This window comes from Rhinatrema bivittatum, chromosome 16 (genome assembly GCF_901001135.1).
Source record: "Rhinatrema bivittatum chromosome 16, aRhiBiv1.1, whole genome shotgun sequence".
Lineage (NCBI taxonomy): Eukaryota > Metazoa > Chordata > Amphibia > Gymnophiona > Rhinatrematidae > Rhinatrema > Rhinatrema bivittatum.
In genome coordinates, this window is record NC_042630.1 from 17,085,969 (window position 1) to 17,100,639 (window position 14,671).

At 51.4% G+C, this 14,671-nt stretch overlaps 1 protein-coding gene across 2 annotated transcripts in view; it reads right to left on the reverse strand.

Moving 5' to 3' along the window:
* The window catches only part of DNAH2 (dynein axonemal heavy chain 2), a 392,322-nt gene that overhangs the window by 81,587 nt on the left and 296,064 nt on the right, over positions 1 to 14,671 (reverse strand). For both annotated transcript variants that reach the window (XM_029581921.1, XM_029581922.1), the window contains one exon: positions 43 to 207. In XM_029581921.1, coding sequence (XP_029437781.1) covers positions 43 to 207 — 165 coding nt within the window. The remainder of the gene's footprint in view (positions 1 to 42; positions 208 to 14,671) is intronic.

The window sequence follows — 14,671 nt, forward strand, 5'->3', positions numbered from 1 at the left end:
GTGGCTGGAGCTTGCCTTCTCTTTTTTCTGCCCATGGTTTACCTTCACGGTCTCCTCCCAGCGACTCCTTTCCCCCGCCAGTCCAGACACTAGTTTGCCAGCACGGTCCAGCTTGATCTCCATGATTTCAGATTCCTTTCGCAGCTCCTCTTTCTGGGCCAGTTTCTCATCATACTGCTGCTTCAGCTTGCTCAGCTTATCTGCCACCTGCCAGAGGGAGAATGCATTCAGATTACACCCCAAAGTTAGTCCCCCTACCTCCCATTTTTATAATTTTGGGTTGCCCTTTTGTTTAAAAAAAAAAAAAAAAAAGATTTCAAACCTAAGTAGTTAACATGCCCTGTACTTGGTGTGTTTTATCTTCTTTTTTATTTTTATAACAATCTTTAGCTAGAAAATCCCACTTGTGTGATAGGTGAACTGCTTGACTTCAGAAAAAAATGAAGTTACTTACCTGTAATAGATGTTCTTTGAGTTCACTAGTCACACAAACCCATTCTTCCGCCCTTTCTGGAGTTGAGTTCATTGGCTGAATGACCGGACAGCTGTGTGGACACTGCTGTGCATGTTCAGGGAAGCTTAAGAATCTCCTACAAAACTCTAGAAGAGGCCCTCCAGTTTAAAGCCATCATTATGTGACTGGTGAACTGCTGTCCTAAAAGAACACCTATTACAGGGGAGTAAAGGAAAATTGGTTCTTACCTGCTAATTTTCGTTCCTGAAGTACCACGGATCAGTCCAGACTCCTGGGTTTTGCCTCCCTTCCAGCAGATGGAAACAGAGAAGTTCTGACTGCTTTGCCCTATACCCTGAGGTGCCACCTACAGTCCGTCAGTATTACACTGTATCAAAGCAGAACAATTAAGACTAACATAACCAAATAAAGCAAAATTGCTTACCTTGTAATAGGTGTTATCCCAGGACAGCAGGATGTAGTCCTCACATATGGGTGACATCATTGATGGAGCCCTGACACGGAAAAACTTCTGTCAAAGTTTCTAGAAACTTTTGGCTGGCACTGTGGGCCTACTGAGCATGCCCAGCATGCCATGATATTCTCAGCCACAGGGGTCTCCCTTCAGTCTCGTTTGTAGCAATATGCGTGAGCTAAAAAATAAAATAAAACGTATCGGACCCAACTCCGCGGGGTGGCGGGTGGGTTTCGTGAGGACTACATCCTGCTGTCCTGGGATAACACCTATTTACAAGGTAAGCAATTTTGCTTTATCCCAGGACAAGCAGGATGATAGTCCTCACATATGGGTGATTAGCAAGCTACAGGCTGAGTCATTCTTGTATCGGACCAACAGCATACAACTTGTGCAAGAAGCACAACAACATGTGTACTGCTGGAAAAAAAAAAAAGAGGCAGCCTGAAATCACAGCAGGATGGATGTAGAAGGAGTTGGTATTATATTGGAAATAAGTTCTTTAAGACAGATTGGCCATAGGCGGAATCTTGTCGCCCTTCCTTGTCCAAACAGTAATGTACTGCAAAGGTGTGAAGTAAACTCCAAGATGCAGCCTTACAGATAACAGCAATAGGCACTGAATGGTAGTGTGCTACTGATGTTGACATAGCCCTTACTGAGTGCGCTTTTACTCACACCTGGAGAGGAATGCCTGCTTTTTCATAGTAGAATTCGATACAGTCTGCTAGCCAGTTGGAGAGAGTTTGTTTTCCCACTGCAACTCCTGGTTTATTTTTGTCAAAAGAAACAAAGAGTTGGGTGGATTTTCTATGGACTGCCGTGCGGTTCAGGTACAAGGCTAGCGCATGTTTACAAGCTAAGGTGTGCAAAATTCTCTCGCCCTGGTAAGAGTGTGGTCTTGGAAAGAAAGTAGGCAAGACTATGGATTGATTGAGGTGAAATTCCGTTACCACATTTGGTAGGAATTTGGGGTGAGTGTGAAGGACTACACGGTCATGCAGGAACCTTGTGTAGGGTGAGTATGTGACAAGAGCTTGTAACTCACTGACCCTTCGAGCAGTTGTAATAGCTACTAGGAAAAATACTTTCCATGTAAGAAATTTTTCATCACAGGAGTGCATACGCTCAAACGGGGATCGCATGAGTCTTGCTAGCACTAAATTTAGATCCCATTCAGTAACCGGTGGTCGAATGGGAGGCTTAAGGTGGAGTAAGCCTCTCATAAATCGACTTACTAGGGGTTGCGCTGTTATTGGTGCATCCCCTATTCCCTTGTGGTATGCTGCTATGGCACTTAGGTTACAGAAGACGTCTGTAGACCAGAATCCGAAAGGTGGCACAGGTAATCCAATAAAGAAGGAGTGGGGCAAGAAAAAGGGGCAAAACCATTTTGTGTGCACTACTTGGTAAACCTTGTCCATTTAAAGTGGTAAGATTTACGTGTGGAAGGTTTTCGTGAAGCTACAATAAATTTAGAGGCTTGAGTTGAAAGATTAAGTGGTTGCAGAATTAAGCTTTCAACATCTAAGCCATTAGAGCAAGAGTTGGCAGGTTGGGATGACACAACTTGCCCTGATTCTGAGTTATGAGAGTGGGTGCTGGGCCCAGGTGAATCGGTTCTCTGATCAAGAGGTCGAGGAGTATGGGAAACCATACTTGTTGAGGCCAGTAAAGGGCTATGAGGATCATTGTCCCTCTGACATGTTGTAGCTTCACAAGAGTTTTGGATATGAGCAGGATCGGAGGATATGCATATAGAAGACCTGTGTTCCAGGGGCGAGCAAAGGTGTCCCTGGGGAACGTTGGTCAACGTCTGTGGAGGGAGCAGAATCGTTCCATTTTGTGATTCAATTTGGACGCAAAGAGTTCTATGGCTGGGTGACCCCAGCGTTGAAAGATTCTGCTCGCTACATCTGGATGCAGAGCCCATTCGTGGGGATGGAAATGTCAACTGAGATCGTCTGCTAGAAAGTTCTGTATATCTGTTAGATAAGATGCTCGGAGATGCATGGAGTGCTTGAGAGCCCAGGCCCAAATCTGTACTGCTTCTTGACAAAGCAGATAAGAGCCTGTGCCTCCCTGTTTGTTTATGTACCACATTGCTACTGTGTTGTCTGTCTGTATCAGCACAGTCTTGCTCGAGAGGCAGCCCTCGAAGGCATAAAGGGCATAACTGATTGCTCGAAACTCTAAGAAGTTTATCTGATGCTTCATTTCGAGCATAGTCCAATTACCTTGCGTTTGAAGGTTGTTGGCATGTGCTCCCCATCCCAGATTGGAGGCATCTGTGGTCAAGATGGCTTGTGGAGTTGATTGCTGGAATGGGAGACCAGCTTTCAAGGCAGCTTGATTTGACCACCAGTGGAGCAAAAGGCGTAATTGGTGGGTGATTTGAACTGTGTACGACAGTGGTTGGAAAGCTTGGAACCATTGAGATTTCAAAGTCCATTGAGTTCTTCGCATGGCTAACTTCGCCATAGGGGTAACATGTACTGTAGAGGCCATGTGTCCCAGTAGCCCTAGAAGCTGATGGGCCGAGGTAGACTGGTAGTGTATTATTGAATTCGCCAAGCGTGCTAGATTGTTGGCACGGTCGTTTGGAAGAAAAGCTGTTGCCAGTGTGGTGTCGAGGTCTGCTCCGATGAACATGAGGAGTTGAGATGGCTTGATGTGGGATTTTTGATAGTTGATTAGAAATCCCAGGGAGTGTAATAGTCTTATTGTGCTTTTTAAGGCAGACAGAGCTCCCTGTCTGGATGGACTTCTGATTTAGTCAATCGTCTAGGTAGGGAAAAACATGGATGCTGTTTTTTCGTAGATGTTCAGTAGCAACTACCAGACATTTGGTGAATACTCGAGGAGCAGAGGCAAGTACGAATGGCAGGACTCGATACTGATACAAATCATAGGTACTTGCGATGTAGTGTGGAAATGGGTATGTGTGCATAAGCATCTTGAAGATCTAGAGAACAGAACCTATCTCCCCGTTACCAGAGATACCATCCAAATTTTTCTTTTTGAAGAAATTTGTTGAGATTGCGGAGGTCTAAGATAGGGCAAATGCTGCCTGTTTTCTTTGGAATTAGGAAATAGTGGGAATAGAACCCTTTGCTTTGTTGAGACCGGGGAACTCGTTCGATAGCCCTGGTAGTCAGCAGAGTTGAGAGTTCTACTTGAAGTTGAGATGTGATGACAGTAATGTTTGTCCAAAGTGTGATGGGTGGTGAATGTGGGGGTATTGTGTTGAATTTTAGACGGTATCCCCGATTCAGTATGGCTAATACCCATTGATCTTTGGTGATGAGACTCCATTGGTGTTTGAAATGGTGGAGTCGACCTCCTACTGGTAAGTGCGGTATAGGATTGGTGGAGAGGCTTCTGTTCTCTTGATGTATTTCAAAAACCAGCTGCTCGACCAGTTTGTGGAGGTGGCTGGGTTTCTGCCTGCTTTGGTTGGCGTGTACATCCTCTTTGTGGTAACGCGCTGAAGCAGTAGGTGGATAGTACCTTCTAGGTCTATAGAAAGGCCTCCTAGTATCTCTTCTGTTAGCTTTTCGGATGGAGGAAGGCTGATCAGATGGTAACTTGGAGAGCTGATGGATTGTCTCATGATGATCTTTGAGTTGTGAGACAGCATCCTGAATGTTTTCTCCAAAGAGATTGTCTCCAGTACATGGGAGCTCTGCCAGTCTCTCTTGGACTTCTAATCTGATATCCGAGGCCTTGAGACAAGCCCACCTTCGTACATTGATTCCAGCTGCTGATAGATGGGCGGATGTCTCAAATGAGTCGTAAGCTGCCCGTACCTCGTGTTTGCCAGATTCAAGGCCTTTGGCAATGAGAGTATTTAGTGCCTGTTGTTGTTGTTGAGGAAGGTTATCAGCAATATCTTGAACTTGTTTCCACAAGTTTCTTTGATATTGCGTCATGTAAAGCTGGTATGCCGCAATTCTAGATACCAGCGTGGATCCTTGCAAAGGTGTGCAAAGAAGGAAAATTAGTTTCTTACCTGATAATTTTCGTTCCTGTAGTACCAAGGATCAGTCCAGGACACCTGGGTTGTGACTCCGCACCAGTAGATGGAGACAGACTAAAACTTGTGGGCGGAGCATATATGCCCCTGTGCCAGTCACAGCCCCTCAGTCATACGTAATGTCAAAGTAGACAAAAGCCAAAAGGCAACCATAGCTAACCATACAACTTGGTAGGGAAAAGAAAACCAACACCCCTACAGGAACCAGACTCCCCAACCGGGAGAGCGGAGAGCGAATGGATCAGCGTACTGAAAAACACAATAATGAGCGGACTCTCCGTTACTATAACGCAACACTGCGGGCGGGATCCTGGACTGATCCTTGGTACTACAGGAACGAAAATTATCAGGTAAGAAACTAATTTTCCTTTCCCTGTACGTACCAGGATCAGTCCAGGACACCTGGGATGTACCAGAGATAACTTACCGAGGGTGGGAAGCAGAGAGTCCCGCTCGGAGTACCCTCTCTCCAAAACCCCCAGCTTCAGTAGCCTGAACATCCAACCGGCAATGTTTAATGAAGGTATGCAACGACTTCCAGGTATCCGCCCTGCAAAGCGTGTCGAATGAGCCCGAAGACCCACCGGCGGCGATTTTCCGCGCCGAATGTACGCAGAACCAATGGCTTCCTTGAGCCAACGGGCAATTGCCGTGCGGGACGCCGCAGCACCTGTCTTTGGACCCGAAGTTAACACAAACAGATGATCCGTCACCCGAAACGGATTAGTAACCTCCAGATAGCGAAGCCGGGACCTCCGCACATCTAGTTTTCTCAAGTCTTTTGTTTTCGGGTCCGAAGACTCCGCAACCGAGAAAGCGGGAAGTTCAATTGACTGATTCAAATGGAACGACGACACGACCTTAGGAAGGAAGGAGGTAACCGTCCGCAAGGAGACCACCGAATCGGAGATGCGCAAGAAGGTCTCCCTACAGGACAACGCCTGTAATTCTGAAAACACGACGGGCCGATGCAATCGCCACTAGGAATACGGTCTTCAAGGTGAAATCCTTGAGCGTAGAACGTTTCAGGGGCTCAAAACGGCACTGAGCATAAGGCTGAGAGTACCCAGTTGAGGTTCCAAGACGGGCAAGGGGGCCGCAACGGAGGACGGAGGTGCTTAGCCCCCCTAAGAAAGCGGGAGATATCCGGGTGGAGAGCCAGAGAGATCCCCCGGACCTTACCACGCAAACAGCCAAGCGCCGCCACTTGAACCCGAAGGGAATTACACTCTAAACCTTCGGCGAGCCCCGCCTGGAAAAAAAGCCAGAATATCGGGAATAGAAGCGGAAGTGGGGTCTAGGCCCCACTCCATGCACCATTCCTCAAAAACTACCCAGACCCGAACATAAGCTAGGGACGTAGACTGTTTTCTGGATCTCAGCAACGTAGCAACGACCGCATCCGAATAGCCTTTTCTCTTCAACCGATACCTCTCAAAAACCATGCTGCGAGACAAAAGTGAGCCACATCCTCCAAACAGACGGGGCCCTGACGAAGGAACCCCGGGAATCCCTGTAGACGAAGGGGTGCGGCCACTGACAGCTGGACCAGGTCCGCAAACCACGGACGGCGTGGCCACTCCGGCGCCACCATGATCACATTGGATGGATGCAATTCTATGCGCCGTAGGATCTTTCCGATCATGGGCCACGGTGGGAACACATAGAGAAGCACATCCACCGGCCAGGGAAGCACCAACGCGTCGACTCCTTCTGCTCCCCTTTCGCGACGTCGACTGTAAAATCGCGGAGCCTTCGCGTCGTGCCAGGTGGCCATCAGATCCATGTGGGGCATTCCCCAAGTCCGGCGAATGAAGAGAAACGCCTCGTCCGCCAACTCCCACTCTCCGGGATCCAAGCGGTGACGACTGAGAAAATTTGCCTGGACGTTGTCGATTCCCACTATGTGGGAAGCCACGAGATGGCTGAGATGCCTTTCTGCCCAGAGCATCAAGAGCCGCGCCTCCTCCGCCACTAGAGGACTTCTTGTCCCTCCCTGGCGATTGATGTAAGCCACGGTGGTAGCGTTGTCTGACCATACCCGGACCGCCTGTCCGCGCACGAGGGGTAGAAAAGCTTGCAGCGCCAGACGGACCGCTCTGGTCTCCAGCCGGTTGATAGACCACCGGGTCTGCGACTCTGACCACAGACCCTGAACCGACTTCCAGCTCAGGCTGGATCGCGCCTGCCCCTCGAGAGGTAGAGGTAGATAGAAATCCTCGGAAACCGGTTTCCAGCGGGAAAGCAATGAGGACTGCAGCGGCCATAGATGAGCGAACGCCCAAGGGACTAACGCCAGCTTGGATGCCATAGACCCCAGAACCGTCAGGTAATCGCAGACTCGTGGCCGGTGTAGCGACAAAAAACGTAGCACCTGAGACTGCAGTTTGCATATCCGGTCCTGCGAGAGAATCACACTGCCTCGCTACGTGTCGAACAGGGCTCCAAGATATTCCAAGGACTGAGAGGGTTCGAGATAACTCTTGTTGAAGTTGACCACCCAGCCCAGGGACTGCAAGAGCTGTAACACCCTGGCCACCGCCTGCCGACACAGACTCTGAGACTTCGCCCGGCTCAGCCAATCGTCGAGGTAAGGGTGAACCAGCAGGCCTTCCCGCCGCAACTGCGCCGCCACGACCACCATCACTTTCGTGCAACTGCGCCGCCACGACCACCATCACTTTCGTGAATGTCCGAGGCGGTGTCGCCAGGCCGAACGGAAGCGCCCGGAACTGGAAGTGCCTGCCCAGAATGCCAAACCTCAGAAACCGCTGAAACGCTGGTTGAATTTCCACATGAAGGTATGCTTCTGTGAGATCTAGGGACGCCAGGAATTCGCCGGGACGCACTGACGCGATCACTGACCGAATGGTCTCCATTTTGAAGTGAGGGACTCGAAGGCATCTGTTGACTCCTTTCAGATCCAGAATTGGGCGGAAAGTGCCGTCTCTCTTGGGGACTAAGAAGTAAATGGAGTACCGGCCCTTGCCGTACTGAGCGGCCGGAACCGGCGAGATGGCTCCCAGTCTTTCTAGTCTTTGGATGGTATCTAGCACCGCCGCCTTCTTCTTGGGATCCTTGCAGGGTGAGACCAGGAATTTGTCCGTTGGGATGCGAGCCAAATCTAACTCGTAGCCATGTTTTATCACGTCGAGGACCCATTGATCCGATGTCACGCTGGCCCATTCCTCGAGGAATAAGGATAGACGCGTCCCCACGTTTGGAACAGCGTGCCGAGGACGCGACGAGGGATGGGCCGGCCGAACTTCATTGCGAAGGCTTGGACCCCGCACCCGACGGGGCCCCTCCTTGCCGGTCAAAACGTTTGCCCCGAAAGGACTGCTGCCACTGGGTGTACCGAGAGGAAGACGGCCTAGGGTCCAGAGGATCTTTGTGGCCTAGACTTCCTGGGCCCCCTGAACCGGGCTCTGCCTGAAAAGGAAAATCTCGACCGGGTCCTATCCTCCGGCAGCTTAAACGCTCGGTTCTCCCCCAGGTAAACCATCAAATCGTCCAACTCCTTGCCGAACAGCAATGTCCCCTTAAAAAGCAAAGCCCCGAGGTGAGCCTTGGAAGAGCCATCCGCTGCCCAATTGTGCAGCCAAAGGAGACGACGTGCCGACACCGCTGCCACCATGGACCTAGCTGAGGTGCGCAAAAGATCATGGAATGCATCCGCACCATAGGCAATGGCCGCCTCCAATCTGTCAGCTTGGGAAGCCTCCTCTGAAGAGAGACCCGCATTCGCCTGCAGGACTTGAGTCCAGCGCAGACTAGCACGCATAGCAAAATTTGTGCAACTGGCGGCACGCACCCCTAGGGCAGAAACCTCAAAAATATTTTGAGTTGAACCTCCAACGTACGGTCTTGAATATCCCGGAGGGCTGTCGCTCCCGTGACCGGGATGGTAGACCTCTTCGTGACAGCTGACACTGCCGAATCCACCTTTGGGAGTCGGAGGAGCTCTAGCGCGTCCTCCGGCAAAGGGTAAAGTTTGTCCATGGCCTTGCTGACCTTCAGACCTAACTCCGGAGTATCCCATTCCTTGAAGAGGATATCCGTGGACGAAAAAATGAAAAACGACCGCCGGCCCTGTGAACCCAATCAGAACAGGATCCATATTTGCCTCCTGGCGGACCACCACCGGAGGAGCCTCAATCCCCAGCTCCTGGAGGATGGCCGGAATGAGTGGCGACAGTTCCTCTCTGCGGAACAGACGCACCACCTTGGGGTCATCCCCGTCGACGGCCTGCGCTCCTTTACCTGTACTGGGCTGCGCCGAGCCATCTGCTGCTGCCGTCCCGGCCCCAGGCAGGGGCTCCTCGGAGGCCTCTGCGTCCGCCCCGGAGGTATCTTCGGAATCCGAGTTCTGCGGCACCCCTCGGGGAAGCCGTTTGCCCCAGGCCGCTCTCTGGGTGGTCTTCGCCACCCTCCTTGCCATCTTCTTCTGCGGCGGGGCCCGGTGGACCCTTGAACGCGAGGCGTCCCCCCGTCTGCGCTTGCTGCGCTTATAACGGCGCAGCCAAAGCGCCAAATCTTCAGAAAACTTGCCCGAATCCGTTGCGTCGCTTTCCGAATGCCCCCGGGACTGGGGCCCCTCTGAAGGGACCTCCACCGCTGCACCCCGCTGCGGGGAAAGCATAGGAGGTAAAACCGAGGCCCCCACCGTTTCCCGCGAAGCTACCCGGCCGGTAGACAAAATGGCCGCCATTTCCGCGCTGACCAGGAACGGGTCAGGAGGCCTATCAGGGGGACCCCCCCCTTGCGACGGCGATCGCGCGACCCGGGAACGGGCCCCCCGAGGAGCCGCCGACGATCCCTCGTCTCCCGGGACGCAGGCCGAGCAAAGCCCGTCCCGGGAGAGACGCGCGCGCGCCGAGTCGCAGGCCCTGCACTGCGAGCCGCGCGGCCCTGCAAAAAAACCGCGGGAAACCAAAGACGCGCCGAAAAGCACTGAGGGACGCCGAATAAACACAAAAATTCAACGCGGCGAAAATCGGCGACCTCCCCCCTGCCGAAGACGCCCCCCCTCGAGCGGAACGGAGCGCAACGCCAGGGAACGGAGAGCCGACTGAAAACAAAAGTAAAAACACTTTTTTTTTTTTTTTTAAAAATAAGAAAAAACGCTGTCCCAGGTGCTGAAAAGCCCTATGTCCTGCAGGGGTGAGTGAACCGGGCTCCCCGGTGTCACCCCTGACGCTGCTACTAGTCCAGCCGGGTCCTCAACCCTAGCAGCGGCCTCAACCTGGGGAGGGTAGTCCCCTCAGGACCTCTCAACTCCCCAGGGAGGCAGGGCAACTGGGACTAGAATTAAACAAGATTAAATAAAACCCAATTTGAAGAAAAAAACCAAGTTAGGCCTAATAAAATCAACCACAAAAGCGAACCTGACTAACCACACAGAATCAGGCCCGACAGGGCTGTGACCAGACCTGCACCACCTACTGGAGACAGAGTAAGACTGAGGGGCTGTGACTGGCACAGGGGCATATATGCTCCGCCCACAAGTTTTAGTCTGTCTCCATCTACTGGTGCGGAGTCACAACCCAGGTGTCCTGGACTGATCCTGGTACGTACAGGGAACTCCAAATTAGCCACCCTACAAATCTCTTGCGGCAAAACTTGCTGCACTTCACCCACGAAGTTATCTGTGATTGGGTAGAATGCACTCGAAGACCGATCAGAACAGGTCGGTCATGAACCAAGTACACTGAACCATTAGGTTCCTTCTACCAGTGGACGATTATAGCCCTAGACACCTTATGCCCCCTTCTGGAGCCACTCCAGAGCACAAAAAGATGGTCCGACAGGCAGAAATTATTTGTGATTTCCAAGTAATGTAACAGACTCCGCCGGATGTCCAGCTTCCTCAGATCTTTAGACTGGGGATCAGAGCGGTCCAAGTTTGGAAACGATGGGAGTTCCACCAACTGATTCAAATGAAAGGAGGATACTACCTTTGGGAGAAAGGAAGGAACTGTCCTCAGGGACCTTTAGGTATCACCGTAGGAGAGCGGGGCTCAAACTTTCTCCAATTTAAAGGTAAATTTTCCTTCTTCTAACGAGTACTGCAATCCCGCTAAACACTAATGCTGGTGTAGGGATAGCATGTCCACATCTGCTAGGAGATGAAGAGATACTAGATGGCTGAGGTCACTGCAGGGGTATATCTAGGGTGACGACAGCTTTGAAATCTGACTCCCATCTCCATCTGCTAGTCCTTTGTTCCCCCACAGGAAGGGGAACTATGGCCCCCAGCTTTTGTAACTGCTCCATGGTGTCTTGGACCACCTTTCTCTTGCTGAATGGAGAGCAAGGGGAAACCACAAACAAGTCCTGCAGTGGATGAGAGAATTCTAATGCATAACTGTCTCTTACCATGCTGAGGACCCACTGGTCTGTCGTGATTTTAGTCCACTCCTCATAGAGTAAGATGTCCTCCAATAGGCAGAAGAGAGGAGTGGACTGGTCTTGCTTCATTGTGAGGACTTTAATAAAACCCAAGAATACTTTCCTGTGTGGCAGGAGCTGTGAGACTCCAAATGTTCTCCTGGGGGGAAGGGAACTGGCCCCACCAGCTATGCACCCCCTGCGGCGAAAAGACTGAGTCAGGCAAGGTCTCCGACCCCCTGCTCATCTACCTAAAAAACCAGGAGGGTTAGCCCCACCAGGGCCTCACAACCTCCAAGGAGGAATTGCTCAGATTACTCTGTCCCTTTTCTCTTTTTTTGGATTGCAGGGATTTGCACCTCTACCATCTGCTGGAGACAGAGAAATACTGAGGGACTGCAGATGGCACACCAGGTTATATGCCAGTGTCAGTGAAACTTTCTCTGTCTCCATCTGCTGGAAGGGAGGCAAAATCCAGGAGTCTGGAATGATCCAGGTATGAACAGGAATTATGTTCATAAGAACAAGCCATACTGGGTCAGACCAAGGGTCCATCAAGCCCAGCATCCTGTTTCCAACAGTGGCCAATCCAGGCCATAAGAACCTGGCAAGTACCCAAAAACTAAGTCTATTCCATGTTACTGTTGCTAGTAATAGCAGTGGCTGTCAACTTAATTAATAGCAGGTAATGGACTTCTCTCCTCCAAGAACTTATCCAGTCCTTTTTTAAACACAGCTATACTAACTGCACTAACCACATCCTCTGGCAACAAATTCCAGAGTTTAATTGTGCGTTGAGTAAAAAATAACTTTCTCCGATTAGTTTTAAATGTGCCACATGCTAACTTCATGGAGTGCCCCCTAGTCTATTATCTGAAAGAGTAAATAACCGATTCACATCTATCAGTTCTAGACCTCTCATGATTTTAAACACCTCTATCATATCCCCCCTCAGCCGTCTCTTCTCCAAACTGAAAAGTCCTAACCTTTTTAGTCTTTCCTCATAGAGAAGCTGTTCCATTCCCCTTATCATTTTGGTCACCCTTCTCTGTACCTTCTCCATCGCAATTATATCTTTTTTGAGATACGGCGACTAGAAATGTATACAGTATTCAAGGTGCGGTCTCACTATGGAGCGATACAGAGCCATTATGACATCCTCTGTTTTATTCACCATTCCCTTTCTAATAATTCCCAACATTCTGTTTGCTTTTTTGACTGCCGCAGCACACTGAAAAGAAAATTATTATTTACCTGCTAATTTTCGTTCCTGTAGTACCATGGATCAGTCCAGACAGTGGGTTATGTCCCCAATCCAGCAGATGGAGTCAGCACAAGCTTTGAGGGGGCGTATCCATATATACTACTACCCCCTCTGCAGGAGTTCAGTATCTTCTGACTCCAGCAGATGCGAGTAGGGGAATCTCCTGTGTTTCCCGCAACGCCGCACCTCCCGTCACTGGGATAGTCGTCCTCTTCGTGACCGCCGACACTGTGGAGTCCACCTTTGGGACCTTGATGAGGTCCACAAAATCTTCGGGGAGCGGGTACAGCTTTTCCATAGCCCGGCTGCTCTTCAGGGAGGCCTCCGGGGTGTCCCATTCCCTGGTGAGAAGTTGTAAAAACGAGTCATGAATGGGAAAAGCCCGAGCCCTCGGCCGGAGTGCCGCCAGGACAGGATCTCCCTTCCTTGAAGAAGTGATGACAGCGGGAGCTACTGGGGCAGGCGGGTCTGGTGGCGGATCCAAATCTAATTCTTGGATGATCTGCGGGATGAGGTCGTCCAGCTCTTCCCTCTGGAAGAGGCGTAGGGTACGCGGATCATCCCCCTCCTGTGTGCCGTCCCCTTGTCCCCCGTCCGGGAGGTCAAGTCCATGTCCCGCTGGGTCTGGCACCGCCCCCACTGCCGTGGGCGTGGATCGGACCCGGGTAGGAAGGCGGGAGGCCCCCACTCCCGGAGGGTCGGGGGGGGGCCGGCGTCGAGGGCGACATCCGAGGGATCTTAGGAGGGGGGGGGTCCCACAGGTGCTTCCAGCCCCTGCAGATAAGCGGTATGCATGAGCAGGATAAACTCCGGAGAGAACCCCGGCCTGCTCGGGTGCGCTTCGGGGGCGGCGTGGTTCCTGCTCCCTGGCTCTGGGTGCTTGGTTCCTGCACCAAAATCGGGGGAACACCCCCGCTGGTAGAGTCCTCCAGGGATCCGTTCTCCCTCGTGGCCTCCAGGGATCCGTTCCCCCTCGTGGCCTGCGCCTCAGGGCGCTCAGAATGTAAAATGGCCGCCGTTCCCGCCAAAAATGGCGGAGTGGCCGGCCCGCACCGCCCGGGCAAAAAAGAGAAATCAGTCAGGGACTGTGAGGTACCTTCCCCCCCAGGAAGGCATCGTGCACAGATGCCCTCCCGGGAAATCGCAGGCCGCACAGCGGGACGGCCGCGGCATCGGGATCGCTGCAGGAGAAAAGAAAAAGCCACGGGGGGGGGCCACGCGCACAAAGGCGCCGCTGCGGGGGGGCCCGGTCGGCCCGCACTGCCCGCTGTCTGAAAATAGAGGAGGGTGCCGCGGGGGGGCCTTCCTGGCCACACGACCCGCCCCAGACATCTTTCCCTAAATGGCTCAGCAGCCCATGAGGAGCTGTAAAATGGCCGCGGGTGAGGGAGTAAAGAGCGAAGAGGCCGGCTCCACCGGCTTTCGCGGGCACCGGGGGCTGAGCTGTAAAGGAAAAAACTACAAAGGAAAAACAAACTTACCCCTGGCTGCAACGAGAAATAAACAGCAAGGTCGCAGAGAAGAGACAAGGAAGATAAGCCACTCCCCAGAAGTTGAAAAAACTCTGCCTTTTTTTTTTTTTAAACTTAATACAAACTTGATACAAACTTGATCCACAGAAAAAGACAACAACAAGCCATAATCAAGCAAGAAAGTGAAGGAAAAGGAGGGGAAGCCTGATTCCCCTACTCGCATCTGCTGGAGTCAGAAGATACTGAACTCCTGCAGAGGGGATAGTAGTATATATGGATACGCCCCCTCAAAGCTTGTGCTGACTCCATCTGCTGGATTGGGGACATAACCCACTGTCTGGACTGATCCAGGTACGTACAGGGAACCAACGATTTCAATGTGTTATCCACTATGACGCCTATATCTCTTTCTTGGGTGATAGCACCTGATATGGAACCTAACTATAGCATGGGTTATTTTTCCTTATATGCATCACCTTGCACTTATCCACATTAAATTTAAACTGCCATTTCGATGCCCAATTTTCCAGTCTCACAAGGTCTTCCTGCAATTTATCACAATCTGCTTGTGATTTAACTA